The sequence below is a fragment of the Pituophis catenifer genome, unplaced genomic scaffold (assembly GCF_029215685.1).
Source record: "Pituophis catenifer annectens isolate HBS135680 unplaced genomic scaffold, rPitCat1.0.hap2 SCAF_15, whole genome shotgun sequence".
Classification (NCBI taxonomy): domain Eukaryota; kingdom Metazoa; phylum Chordata; class Lepidosauria; order Squamata; family Colubridae; genus Pituophis; species Pituophis catenifer.
Window position 1 is genome coordinate 19,779,257 of NW_027256895.1, and position 12,375 is coordinate 19,791,631.

At 35.5% G+C, this 12,375-nt stretch overlaps 1 protein-coding gene across 1 annotated transcript; it reads right to left on the reverse strand.

Moving 5' to 3' along the window:
- Window positions 1-617: 617 nt before the first annotated feature.
- LOC139324544 (vomeronasal type-2 receptor 26-like) lies at window positions 618-9,059 on the reverse strand. Its single transcript, XM_070954256.1, has 6 exons — window positions 8,842-9,059; window positions 8,042-8,327; window positions 6,790-7,644; window positions 2,400-2,621; window positions 1,608-1,734; window positions 618-1,516 (listed from the first exon to the last, which is right to left on the reverse strand). The coding sequence occupies exons 1-6, from the start codon at window positions 9,057-9,059 to the stop codon at window positions 618-620; spliced, it is 2,607 nt and encodes an 868-aa protein (XP_070810357.1).
- Window positions 9,060-12,375: the final 3,316 nt, after the last annotated feature.

The window sequence follows — 12,375 nt, forward strand, 5'->3', positions numbered from 1 at the left end:
CTCCATTCTTACCCCACTCTTGTGAGAAGGATATTGTAAAATCTCCATTCCCACCTCACTCTGGGGCCAGCCAAAGGTGGTATTTGCCGGTTTTCCGTACTGCTCAAACTTTCTGCTACCAGTTTTCTGAAGTGCTCAAAATTTCCACTTCCAGTTCTCAAGAACCTGTCACAACCTGCTGGATTTCACCCCTGGATACTAGCATGTATTAGACTTCTGATGGAATTTAATTGAATTTACTAGAATGATTTTTTTTTTTTGCTGACTGCACTCCTTTTTACATATTCTACTGCATATAAATTAAGATGACAAGTAAATTTACAATTTAATTGATACTTTTAGTCAGAGCTCACCATAACCTACTAAAATAAGTCAATAAATCAATAATGTCAATAAATATGTGAATACAATAATTTATGCTGTAATTTATGTTTTTATAGAGCCCAGTTATAATTGCTTTCCAGAAGAAAAAAAAACTTCCAAGCTCTTCAAATCTCAGGGGACAGGGCAATATAGAACATCACTGTCTCTGTTCATTGTTCTCTAGCTTAACTGTCCAAGTGGGGAAGTTCTCCAACATGTACGTTTAAAGAATATCAGGCAAACATAAACTTTTCTTAAAACTTTCTCTTCATGAGCTGGTGTTTATCGTTCAGGTTAGGTCTCATCACAATGATAAAACACTTGGGGAAAAAGATGGACACCAATAAGCCAGCACTGGAGGAGATCATGGAGAAGATCTCCACAGCCAGCATATATTTTCCCCTTGTGCTTAGATAGGTTGGAATAAAACACAGCCAAACACTGCAGAAGAGCAACATGCTGAAGGTGATGAATTTGGCTTCATTGAAGCTGTCGGGTAACTTCCTAGCTAGAAAAGCAGCAGAGAAGCTAAGCAGAGCAAGAAAACCCATAAAGCCCAAAACACAGTAGAACATGACTGAGTCTTCATTGCACTCCAGGATGACTTCTTCAGACATTGACTTCATATCAAAATCTGGGTATGGTGGGGATGTTATCAGCCACACAGTACAAACACATATTTGAATAAGGGAGCAGGATAGAAGAATGAAACTGACCATCTTTACCCCAACCCATTTCCTCAATCTGGAACCAGGTTTGGTAGCCATGAATGCTAAAACCACAACGAAGGTTTTGGCTAAGACACAAGAAACTGCCACAGAAAAGATGAGGCCAAAAGCTGGTTGTCGAAGAAGACAAACAATTGTATTGGGCCTCCCAACAAATAAAAAGACACAAAGGAAAGAGAGGAGAAGAGAAACTAGGAGTATATAAGTGAGATTTCGGTTGTTGGCTTTGACGATAGGGGTATCTTTATGTTTCATGAAGATTGTAATGACCAAGGTTGTCACTGAAGAAAAACAAAGGGAAAGAATAGTCAGACTGATCCCCAAGGGTTCTTCATAGGACAAAAAGGTGATCCGTTTTGGAATGCACATATTTTTGCCGGGATTTGGATATTGATCTTCTGGACATGGAGAGCAGTCATCTATGTCTGAAAAAGAACACAGTGGAATTGATACAGTTGATTACAGACAGTGTTGTATCCCAATGTCTTAGTCCCATTATATTTGGAAATTTCCTACCCTTCTCCTTTGATATTTTCCCTTCTGGACAGAGACGGCAATCATAGCAGCAAAATGATTCCCCTTCTTTCTTGGCCTTGCTGTGTCCTGTCTCACAAGGATTGTTACACAAAGATAAAGGTAATGCCTAACAATGAAAGGAGAAGAATATATTGAGATACAGAGAGGAAAGGAAGTGCTTGGAGAGTTTCTGTGGAATCAACAGATTTAAAATGAAGTAGCGGGATGAAATAATTTTAGATGTAATTGCTCTGAAATTATAATTAATTAAATTTCTACAATAATTGTATTGATAGCCTTCGTTAACCATCATCACTCTTCAAAGACAATTGCTATGCTAATTAGTTAAAGTTGGTTTTCTCAACTTCTGAATTTTGATGTCAGCAAACTGATGAGATCTAGTGGTTGCAGCTCTTATTTCAAAACCATGTTAATTATGTCCATAATTAACAGGGAACCCGTAAAGAATACAATTGCTAGAAAAGTAAAAAAAAAAAAAAAAAAAATCAGGGGTGAAATTCAGCTGGTTCTATCTGGCTCAGGTCAACTGGTAATGCCGACAGTGGGCGGCTCCGCCCACATGCCCATACATCATCATGTCCCATTTTAGACTCTCTGTGCGTCCTCAGATTTGCGAACTGGTAGCGAAGGTAAGTGAATTTCACCCCTGGAAAAAATGTACTGATATTTCTTCTTCACCAGGACCTAGGTTAGTCAGAGATGATGCTCTGAGACTTTCATCAGTAAATATATTAAAATGAATGGAGACAAATCTAGATTCAAATAGCTAACCTGGTTAAAGCCTACTGGCCATGTGATGGAATCTACAGAAATATTGAAGAACTTCTCTGCTGTGGGATCTATCACTCCAACTTTGACCCTAAGAAAGGATTGGTTTGGGAATGTGATCCAGTTGATAATATCAAATCCACCAATGAATTCTCCATTTTTATCAAAGGAGATCTTTTCACCAACACTGTTGTTGAATCTGACACTTCTTAGAAAAGAATGAACCTGAAAAACACTGATATTCAGAGAGGAACAAACAGAGAACAGGACAAGGGGAGGGAGAAATAATTCATATATTCAAAATATACATATGAATGTTTGTTTAAACTTAGATAATATAAACACTTTTGTATTTAAGTTGTAGACCAGTATCAAACAAATAACATTTATTTTATTTATTTATTTATTTATTATTCCAATTTATATACCGCCCTTCTCCCGAAGGACTCAGGGCGGTGTACAGCCAAAAGTAAAAGCACACAAATATAAAATTTAAAAATGATTTAAAAGCATATTAAATAATTTGGCCCAGCTATTCAAATAAAACACCTGTTTTAAAATTTTAAAAAATTAAAAAGTTAAAAAATTATGCCAGCCCAGCTTGTTGGAATAAAAACATTTTGAGGGCACAGCGAAAGGTGCACAACTCGGGAATCCTCCATATCCCGGGGGGCAGTTCATTCCATAGGGCAGGTGCCCCCATAGAGAAGGCTTTTCCCCTGGGGGTCACCAGTCGACATTGTTTGACCGATGGCACCCAGAGGAGCCCCTCTCTGTGGAAGCATACTGGCTGCTGGGAGGCTATTGGTAGCAGCAGGCAGTCTTGTAAGTACCAGGTCCTAAGCCATGGAGCACTCTGAAGATGGTAACCAACACCTTGAATCGCACCCGGAAGACCACCGGAAGCCAGTGCAGCTCACGCAGGAGGGGTGTTACATGGAAGCGCCATGTCGCTCCCACAATCACCTGCGTGGCCGCATTCTGGACCAGTTGGAGCCTCCGGGTGCTCTTCAAGGGGAGCCCCATGTAGAGAGCATTACAGTAGTCCAGGCGGGAGGTGACGAGGGTATGAGTGACTGTGCGCAAGGAGTCCCAGTCCAGAACAATCATTCTAACAAAGAAGTTAGAAGTTAGAAGATATAATTTATCAGATTACTGACATAAAATTAACATAGAATTCGAAAATAAATACAGCAAATAAATAAATAAAATAAAATAAAATAAAATAATAAAATAAAATAAAATAAAATAAAATAAAATAAAATAAAATAAAATAAAATAAAATAAAATAAAATAAAATAAAATAAAATAAAATAAAATAAAATAAAATAAAATAAAATAAAATAAAATAAAATAAAATAAAATTAAGCTCTGTAGTTTAATGGTGAAAGCTACTTAAGCCAGATGAGTTGGAATAAATATATAATAAATAATAAGATGCTTGAAACTACCATATAATTGTGTTCATTTCACACACTACAAGCTTGGCTACAAGCTAGGCTTCAGTACTTTTCAGTACTTCTAGTACTTTGGAAAATAAATTGACCTACTCCTCTTTGTGGCAGCCTCTCAAATACTGGAATACTGCTATCATGTCCCACCTAGTTCTTCTTTTATCTAGACTAGTCAAACCCTGAAACTATTCTCCTTATGTTTTTGTCTCAAGGCCTTTGATCATCTTTGTTGCTCTTCTTTGCACTTTTATCTTCATCAAGAACATCTTGATGAAAGTAAAATGAGAGAGTGCCAAAGTAGGCTTGAAATTCAACATTAGAAAACTAAGATCATGGCATCCAGTCCCATCACTTTCTGGCAAATAGAAGGAGAAGAAATGGAAGCAATGACAGAATTGTTTTTTTGGGCTCCAACAGATGCCATGAAATTAAGGGACACTTGCTCCTTGGAAGGAAATTTATGGCAAACCTACACAGCATATTAAAAAGCAGAGACATCACCTTACTGATAAAAGTCTATATAGTGAAAGCTATAGTTTTCCCAATAATAATGTTTCACTGTGAGAGTTAGACCATAAAAGACCATTACAATTTATATTGATATTGTTTCCTGATGGCTTATTTGTACCCTATGACTATCATTAAGTGTTGTACCTTATGATTCTTGACGAATGTATCTTTTCTTTTATGTACATTGAAAGCATATGCACTAAGTCAAATTTCTTGTATGCCCAATCACACTTTGCCAATAAAAAAAAAATCTAAATCTGAAATATTTATGCCTTTGAATTGTGGTGTTGGAAAAGAATATTCAGAGCCTCTTGGTCTGCAAGGAGAGTAAATAAATTCTGAGTATCCTTTGGAGGACTGATACTGAACAGATACTAAGCTCAAATACTTTGGACACCTAATGAGAAGAGAGGATTCATTGGAAAAAACCCTGATATAGGAAAGATTGGAGGCAAAAGGAAGAAGAGGACAGCAGAGAATGAGATAGTTATATAGTGTCATCAATGCAATGAATATTAATTTGGGCAAATTCTGGAAGACAGTGGAGGACAGTGGGGATCTGGGATGCGATGGTTGATGAGGTCAGAAAGACTCAGATCCAATTTAAGGCAATAGTCAAATAAGAAGAGCTTGAACCTTGACCAAGAAATATGAATTGAGAAAACATTTCAGAGAAGCTATACTATATCAAACAAAGAGGATATAATGGAGAGCTGAGCACATTGCAAGATTCAGTTCTACAGCTCTTGCAAAAAAATTACTCCTGACCTACATGATGTTGATTTCTCAGTCTGGTCTATCTTTTGGGGCTGAAAATGTCTTTGAGGTCTGTACGTATGAGACAACACAGAAATATTTAAGTACAGGTGGTCCTCATTCAATGGTTGCCTGTTCAGCAATCATTTGAAATTCCAATGCTGCAGAATGTATGGAACTTATGACTTCCTTGAAATTCCAGTTGTTGGAACACCCCTGTGATCACAAAACTAGGAAATGGCCATTGGATTTCTGACATTTGCAGCATCCCAAAGTTACAGGATTGTGATTTGAAACCTTCCTTGCTGGCTTTCCTCAAGCAAAATCAATGAGGAAGCTGGAAGTAAGTTGGAAGTTGTAATCCATGAGGTGCTTAAATACCTGGGTAGTCCTTGCTTAACAATAGTAACTGGTAACTGCTGGAATTGCTTTTGCTAAGCTTCATGGTCAAATGACAGCATATTTTATTACTTACTGATGGAAATTCAGGCTCTAATTATATAGTTAAGTAAGGACAATCTCTAAAATGTACAGTATAATGGAACACAGATTTACTTTTAGAATATAAAATCTAAAATTAATCTGGAAAATTATGTTTAGAAACTATAGTCTACCCACGAAACAAAGTCTAAATAGAAGAAGTTAAGCAATGAGAATTGATGATCAAAAGGCAATGCCCTTTCTTTCATTTGATGTGCTCAAAGAGAGGCAGAATCAAAAACTGCTGAGATGCTGAAATTTAAAATCTTGCACTAAGCAAGGGCTAGTGCTTAAATATCCACTTTTAAATCTATGATTCTTTCATCACTTGTGAGTAGATATGTCTCACAAAAAGTAGGCTCAAAATATAATTCTACCTTAGTCCTCTTTTATAAAGCCACCTGAGATTTTAAAAACACTTTCACTCCCTTCCCTGCTCTTCCTAGAACCCTGTTCCTGGAAGCATCTAAGGCTGTTCTCATTCTTCTCCATTCATTTGCTCTAAAACTATGTATATTTTGCTGTTAATTTCTGTGTGTAGAAATACGGATGACTTTTTAATGATCTGTGAAGAGGTTGTACTATCAACAATCAAAGTACTGCCTGTGATTAAAAGCAATTATTCCAAAGAAAGCATCTAGAAGAAAAAGTAACTACTGCACATCAGGTGAATGGACTAGATCATCTCATTCTATTTATTAATAGACTGAACTTATGGCAGAGTTATGGAATGTAGTAAGGAGGTGAATTCTCCAAAGGGAAGGGATGTTTTTCAAACAAGTAAAAGGCAAATCGGTTCAAAAATTATGTATGTGAGAAAGAAAATGAAATCTCCCCTTCCTGAATAGTTCACAGACTATGGAGTGGATACATATGTTAAAGTGTTCAGTCTGGCAAGATTTTGTCTATAGGTATGAAACAAGAAAGTAACTATATGCCATTCTAAATTTTGGGCTTCAGAGGCGGTTAATTTCATGGACAGAAGTATATTCTAGGAGATGTGGTTACAATTTTGTAGAATACCACTTACAATTTTAACATAAGCATAAAAAGTTTTCAGTTGGTTAATCTATTACTATATACAGTATCTCACATTTAAACCTAGTGTCAATCCCTCAAAAATTATTGTTCACTAAAGTTTATGGACACATCTTGCAATTGCAGATATGGTGGTTTCTGCACCACAAATTTACCTGCCACCACCCTTGATTATGAAACTGTTTCCTCCCTCCTTTCACGATTGCTGTTTCTCTGGATTTGTATATGTGCAGAAATTGCAAAGCATGTGCCACAGCATAGACTGCATTGTAAATATTGTAACTCTGACCACTCATTAGTGTCTCAAACACAGATGTGGGAAGAATCTGAAGCGTCTCCTGTCCAGTACATTTCTTCTCAGAGGTCTCAGTTTTTGAGTTTCGGAAGAAACAATCGAATGCCTGTTCCCAAAAATCTTTTCGAAAATGATCATGCTGGTTGTTGTTGTTTGGATTTAAGTTTTGAATAAATTCTTGGAAATCTTGGACCTCCTTTGTGTGAACTGCAAAAGATAAAGCCCCATGTAGGAAATGGATATCCCAAGATTTATGAATGGAAACTGAAGTGTAATCTGACTGAGCAGTTATAAGCCAAATCTTAGTTTTCTTTGGTATGTCCTCCACTTCTGAGAACCGGAGGCAACTACTCAGGACTGATATGGACTGACTTTCACCATATAAGATTATCACATTGGCTATGCTGTTCATGAGAACATGGTATATATGTAGTCCTTGATCTACCGTATCAGTAAAATCACTGTAAAAGGCTGCATTTGGGAACTCTTCTATGAATTCAATGCAGATGCCATGCTTGGAAAATATGGGGAGCACCTCCTGGATGAATTTCTCTCCTTTCTCATCCCTTACTATAAGAATTCCAATCCAGGTCCATCTAAAATACAGCAATAACTGCAGGAGGCCCTTATGTTGGTGGGATTCATTTGGAAACATTTGTTGAAAGAAAACTGCTTGAGTGTCTTTATCCATGACTGGAGCAGAGCCATATATCAACTACAGAAAAATAAACATATGGAATTGCAAAGGCCTCTGAAAATGTGTACATTCACTTGAGTCTTTGGGTATCTTTATATACTGAAACATTATGCAACTAGCTGTGTTTATTAGGAAATATCAACGAAGATGTCACTCTTGAAGTATCAGTAAATACATTTTTGTGGAAGTAGTGTCATTGTGAATATTTCAAATTTGAGCCTTAGTTCAGTATCTGGAATTTGCTATGTCAAATAGCCTCACCATCTGTTCAAACTTATGATTACTCATACTATTATGCCAACTTTATCAAGCAAAAATAATATCTAGGAATCTGAAAGGTCTCTCCTTTTTACAGAGAGAAGCTTATAGATGTATTTGAAGTTATGGCAGAATGTATATCTACAGCAAATCTTACCTGAGGAACTTTGTAGTTGCACAATATAGTTGCCATGTGAAGAGAAATATCAGGTGCCCCAATTACTGCAGCCAAAGTATTTGTAATCCCACACTTGTAGTTAGGGATGAATTTTCCCTGAGTGAAAGGCAGAAGCATTGAGGCAAAGTAAGTCCAGCTTGGACTAAAATTGCTGTTAAAAATGTGGAAGCCCAGCGTGATGTTGGATAGGATTTGAGGATTTTCATTAATCTGTTTTATAGTAAATGCTAAGGCCAGGATATGCTGGTAATTCTGAAAAACTATTCTGTAAAGCAATTTTTTAAAAATCATTAAGAAAGGCCTGTTTCACATTATGTGCCTTGCAATCCTTCAGTCCAGCATATCTTGTGGATTGTATTTAATAATTCTTATTTCTATATTTTAGTATGTCAGAATGGTCCACTTCCAAACCACAGCTTATATGCAGAAGGAAATTGCTACATTTTGGTACCAGAAATATCAATGAGGAAACTTATCATGGGAAATATATGCTTTCACTTTCTTAATAGTAGTAACAATGGCATAAATAAAGACATACATACCTATATATTAATACATATTAAGATGTGATTTGTTATAAATGGAAATTTGATCTCAATTTTGATTATTTTAACTTTATCTGAAAACTGAAGTAAAATATAACTTTACATAAAATAAACCTAAACAGCCTATTGTAGATGTTCCTTTCTGGGTTTTTTGCCATTAGAGGAAAATATTTCAAGCATCATGTGATTTACCAGCAACGTTCAGAGCTGACAATAAATTAATGATATACTTACATAAGTCCATCATGAAATGCCTGAGAAGGATGTTGACTGAAATCAATGGGGTCAGAAAATATCAAGAATGCAGAAATAATGCCAGCAATATTAATGTCTCCAGGCTGATGATAGGTGTGCCGAATAGGAAGAGGCTCCTGAAAGTCGCATTGAAGGCTAGGATTTTTGCACGTCACTTCAGGCAATACTATTAAGAGTAACTCCACCAATACTAACATCTTCCATGAGTGTCTTCTTTCTGTGTACAAATGCCTCTGTCTGCTACAAGATCTTTAAAGTAGATCAGACTGATCTGCCTCCTGGAGATGTTTTTCAGACAAAACTAGGGAGTGTAACATACTAACAAATCAACTCACAGAGCTTTGGGGTTCCCATCATGGGTTGGAATAGGATGGGGATAATAAATACCATTATTCTGTGTTAGTTGCTCCAATTTTCATGGCGTCCCATAGGATTTGGAAGAGAAAAGTGACTAATTTCATAATGATAGTAAGACAGTCACATATGTGAACAACTTCAAAACATGTGAGGACTTGTAGAGGCAGGAACGCATGAGCCACAAGACAAAAAATAAAATCATTAGATCCATAAAGTGAAATAGAGATATAAATATATGTATGTGTAAGGGCATTACTGTAATTCTTTTTTTTTGTTTGTTTGTTTTACAAGTTTTATTGGTTTTTTTTCTTTTCTCCTCTCCCACCCTCACCCACATCTTTCTCTTTTCTTTTTGAACAGAGTGTTGGTCGTTTCTTATCTTATACAATTAGTCAAATTCAAATACATTTTACTCAATTACAATTTTTGTCAATATCGTCTTTCCCCCTTTCCTTTTTTTTTTTGAATATACCTCAGTATTTCTATACTTGCATATATAAACACTTTCTTCATTTATCCCTAAATTTTATCTTTGCTAGTTGTACATATTTATTCTCTTTTATTCTTTAACAATTCATTATTTTTCCTAATATATTTATATTTGTTTGTTCAGAGCTGCCTTTCTTCCACTTCATCTTCTTTTTTTTATTGTACAGCAATCTTTCTCCTCAAACCTAGCCTCTCCCTCTTCTCCTTCCAACTTTCTTTCCCCACCTTCTTCTCTTCTCTACTTCCCCTTCCCTTCTCTGTATCATTCCAATTTTAGTATACGTGCTGCCGAAGCGAGTACAACTGTAATTCTATTCTATTCTATTCTATTCTATTCTATTCTATTCTATTCTATTCTATTCTATTCTGTTCTGTTCTGTTCTGTTCTGTTCTATTCTATTCTATTCTATTCTATTCTATTCTATTCTATTCTATTCTATTCTATTCTATTCTATAAATATTAAGACTGCCTGTTTCTAATTATGATATTGTAGGTATTCGGTAATATTTATTCTGTTCCGTTCCGTTCCATTCTGTTCCATTCCGTTCCGTTCCATTCCATTCCATTCCATTCCATTCCATTCTTCTAAAAATATTAAGGCTCCCTGTTTCTCATTATGATATTGTAAGTATACAATAATATTTAAGACAGTACTCATAATATCTCTTAGCTATATTTTTGGCAGAAAACCCACTCGGTCTTCATGTAAAATCTTCTTTAGTCTTTCTGCCAAAATGGCAGCAAAGAATTTGTAATCCTTGTTGAATAATGAAATTGGTCTACAATTCTTTGTCTTTGTAACATCTTGACCTTCCTAGGGTAGCAACACTATGTTGGCTTCTTTCCACATCTGGGATATCTTTTCCTCCTGTCGTATATCATTCATTGTGTCCTTTATTTGTTGGAGAAGTTCATCATCAAAGTACTTATAATATTGGCTGTTAAGACTATCTGGGCCTGGAGCTTTGTGTGGCTTCATTTTTTTTTAATGGCTTCTGATATCTCAAAAATATAAAAAATATAAAAATCAAATCAAATCAAATCAAATCAAATCAAATCAAATAAATAAATAAATAAATAAATAAATAAATGCAGTTATCAGATCATTGATACATTGCCTCTGAGTTTCTGATAGTTTAGGCAGATGTTGTCTTCAAAGATATTCATCTATTTTTGACATATCAAACTTCTGTCTTTTGTACAAATTTGAATAGAAATTATGAAAGGACTTTTTAATAACTTCATTGTCTCTTATTACATTACTGCCTTCATAAATTTTTCCAATCATTTGCCCTTCCTTTTTTAATTTATATGCCAACCATCTCCCTGGCTTATTTGCAAACTTGAAGTATCTCTTGTCTGTATAGTTCAACTTTGTTTATATTTAACATAGTACTGTTAACATAGACAGTAGTTGCCATAACAATTTGATATGGTATAAAATTTTAAGATCCATGGGTGTAATTTGCAGTTGAGTTTCTTTCTTGCATCCAATATCCTTTTCCTGGGATTTTTTCCTCTCTAAACAATTGTGCTGTATAAAATAGCCCCCCATTACCACTTTATTAGCATTCCATACTTTAAGCTTGTTCCTTTACTTAAATGACTCTCAAAGTACTCTTGCAGTTTCTTTTTACAGTCTTTTACAATCCTTTCCTTTTCTAAAATAGTTTCATTTAATGTCCATCTAAAACTTGAGCTCTTTCCTTGGAATATTGCATTCAGTTTTGGTTGCCATGATGTAAAAAAGATGTTGAGACTCTAGAAAGAGTGCAGAGAAGAGCAACAAAGATGATTAGGGGACTGGAGGCTAAAACTTATGAAGAATGGTTGCAGGAACTGGGTATGTCTAGTTTAATGAAAAGAAGGACTAGGGGAGACATGATAACAGTGTTCCAATATCTCAGGGGTTGTCATAAAGAAGAGGGAATCAAACTATTCTCCAAAGGACCTGAGGGTAGAAAAAGAAGCAATGGGTGGAAACCAATCAAGGAGAGAAGCAACTTAGAACTAAGGAGAAATTTCCTGATAGTTAGAACAATTAATCAGTGGAACAACTTGCCTCCAGAAGTTCTAAATGCTCCAACACTGGAAGTTTTTAAGAAGAGATTAGATAACTATTTGTCTGAAGTGGTGTAGGGTTTCCTGCCTGAGTAAAGGGTTGGGCTAGAAAACCTCCAAGGTCCCTTCTAACTTTGTTAAATTAAAATTAAATGAATTTACAAGAAACATTTTTGTACCAGAGATTTCTTTGGTCTTTGCTATTGAAAAGAAGACATATGGCCAGCTTTTAATTTAACCCCATGTTTTGTAGATTATGACTACACATGGTATGCATCAGAACAGAATAGAATAGAATTCTTTATTGCCCAAGTGTGATTGGACACACAAGAAATTTGTCTTTGATGCATATGCACTCAGTGTACATAAAAGAAAAGATACATTTGTGAAGAATAATAAGGTACAACACTTAATGATAGTCATAGGAAAACAATATAAATCTTAAGGATATCAGCAACAGGTTGACAGTCATACAGTCATAAGTGGGAGGAGATGGATGATAGGAATGATGAGAAGATTAATAGTAGTGCAGACTTAGTAACTAGTTTGACAGTGTTGAGGGAATTATTTGTTTAGCAGAGTGATGGTGTTCAGGAAAAAAACTG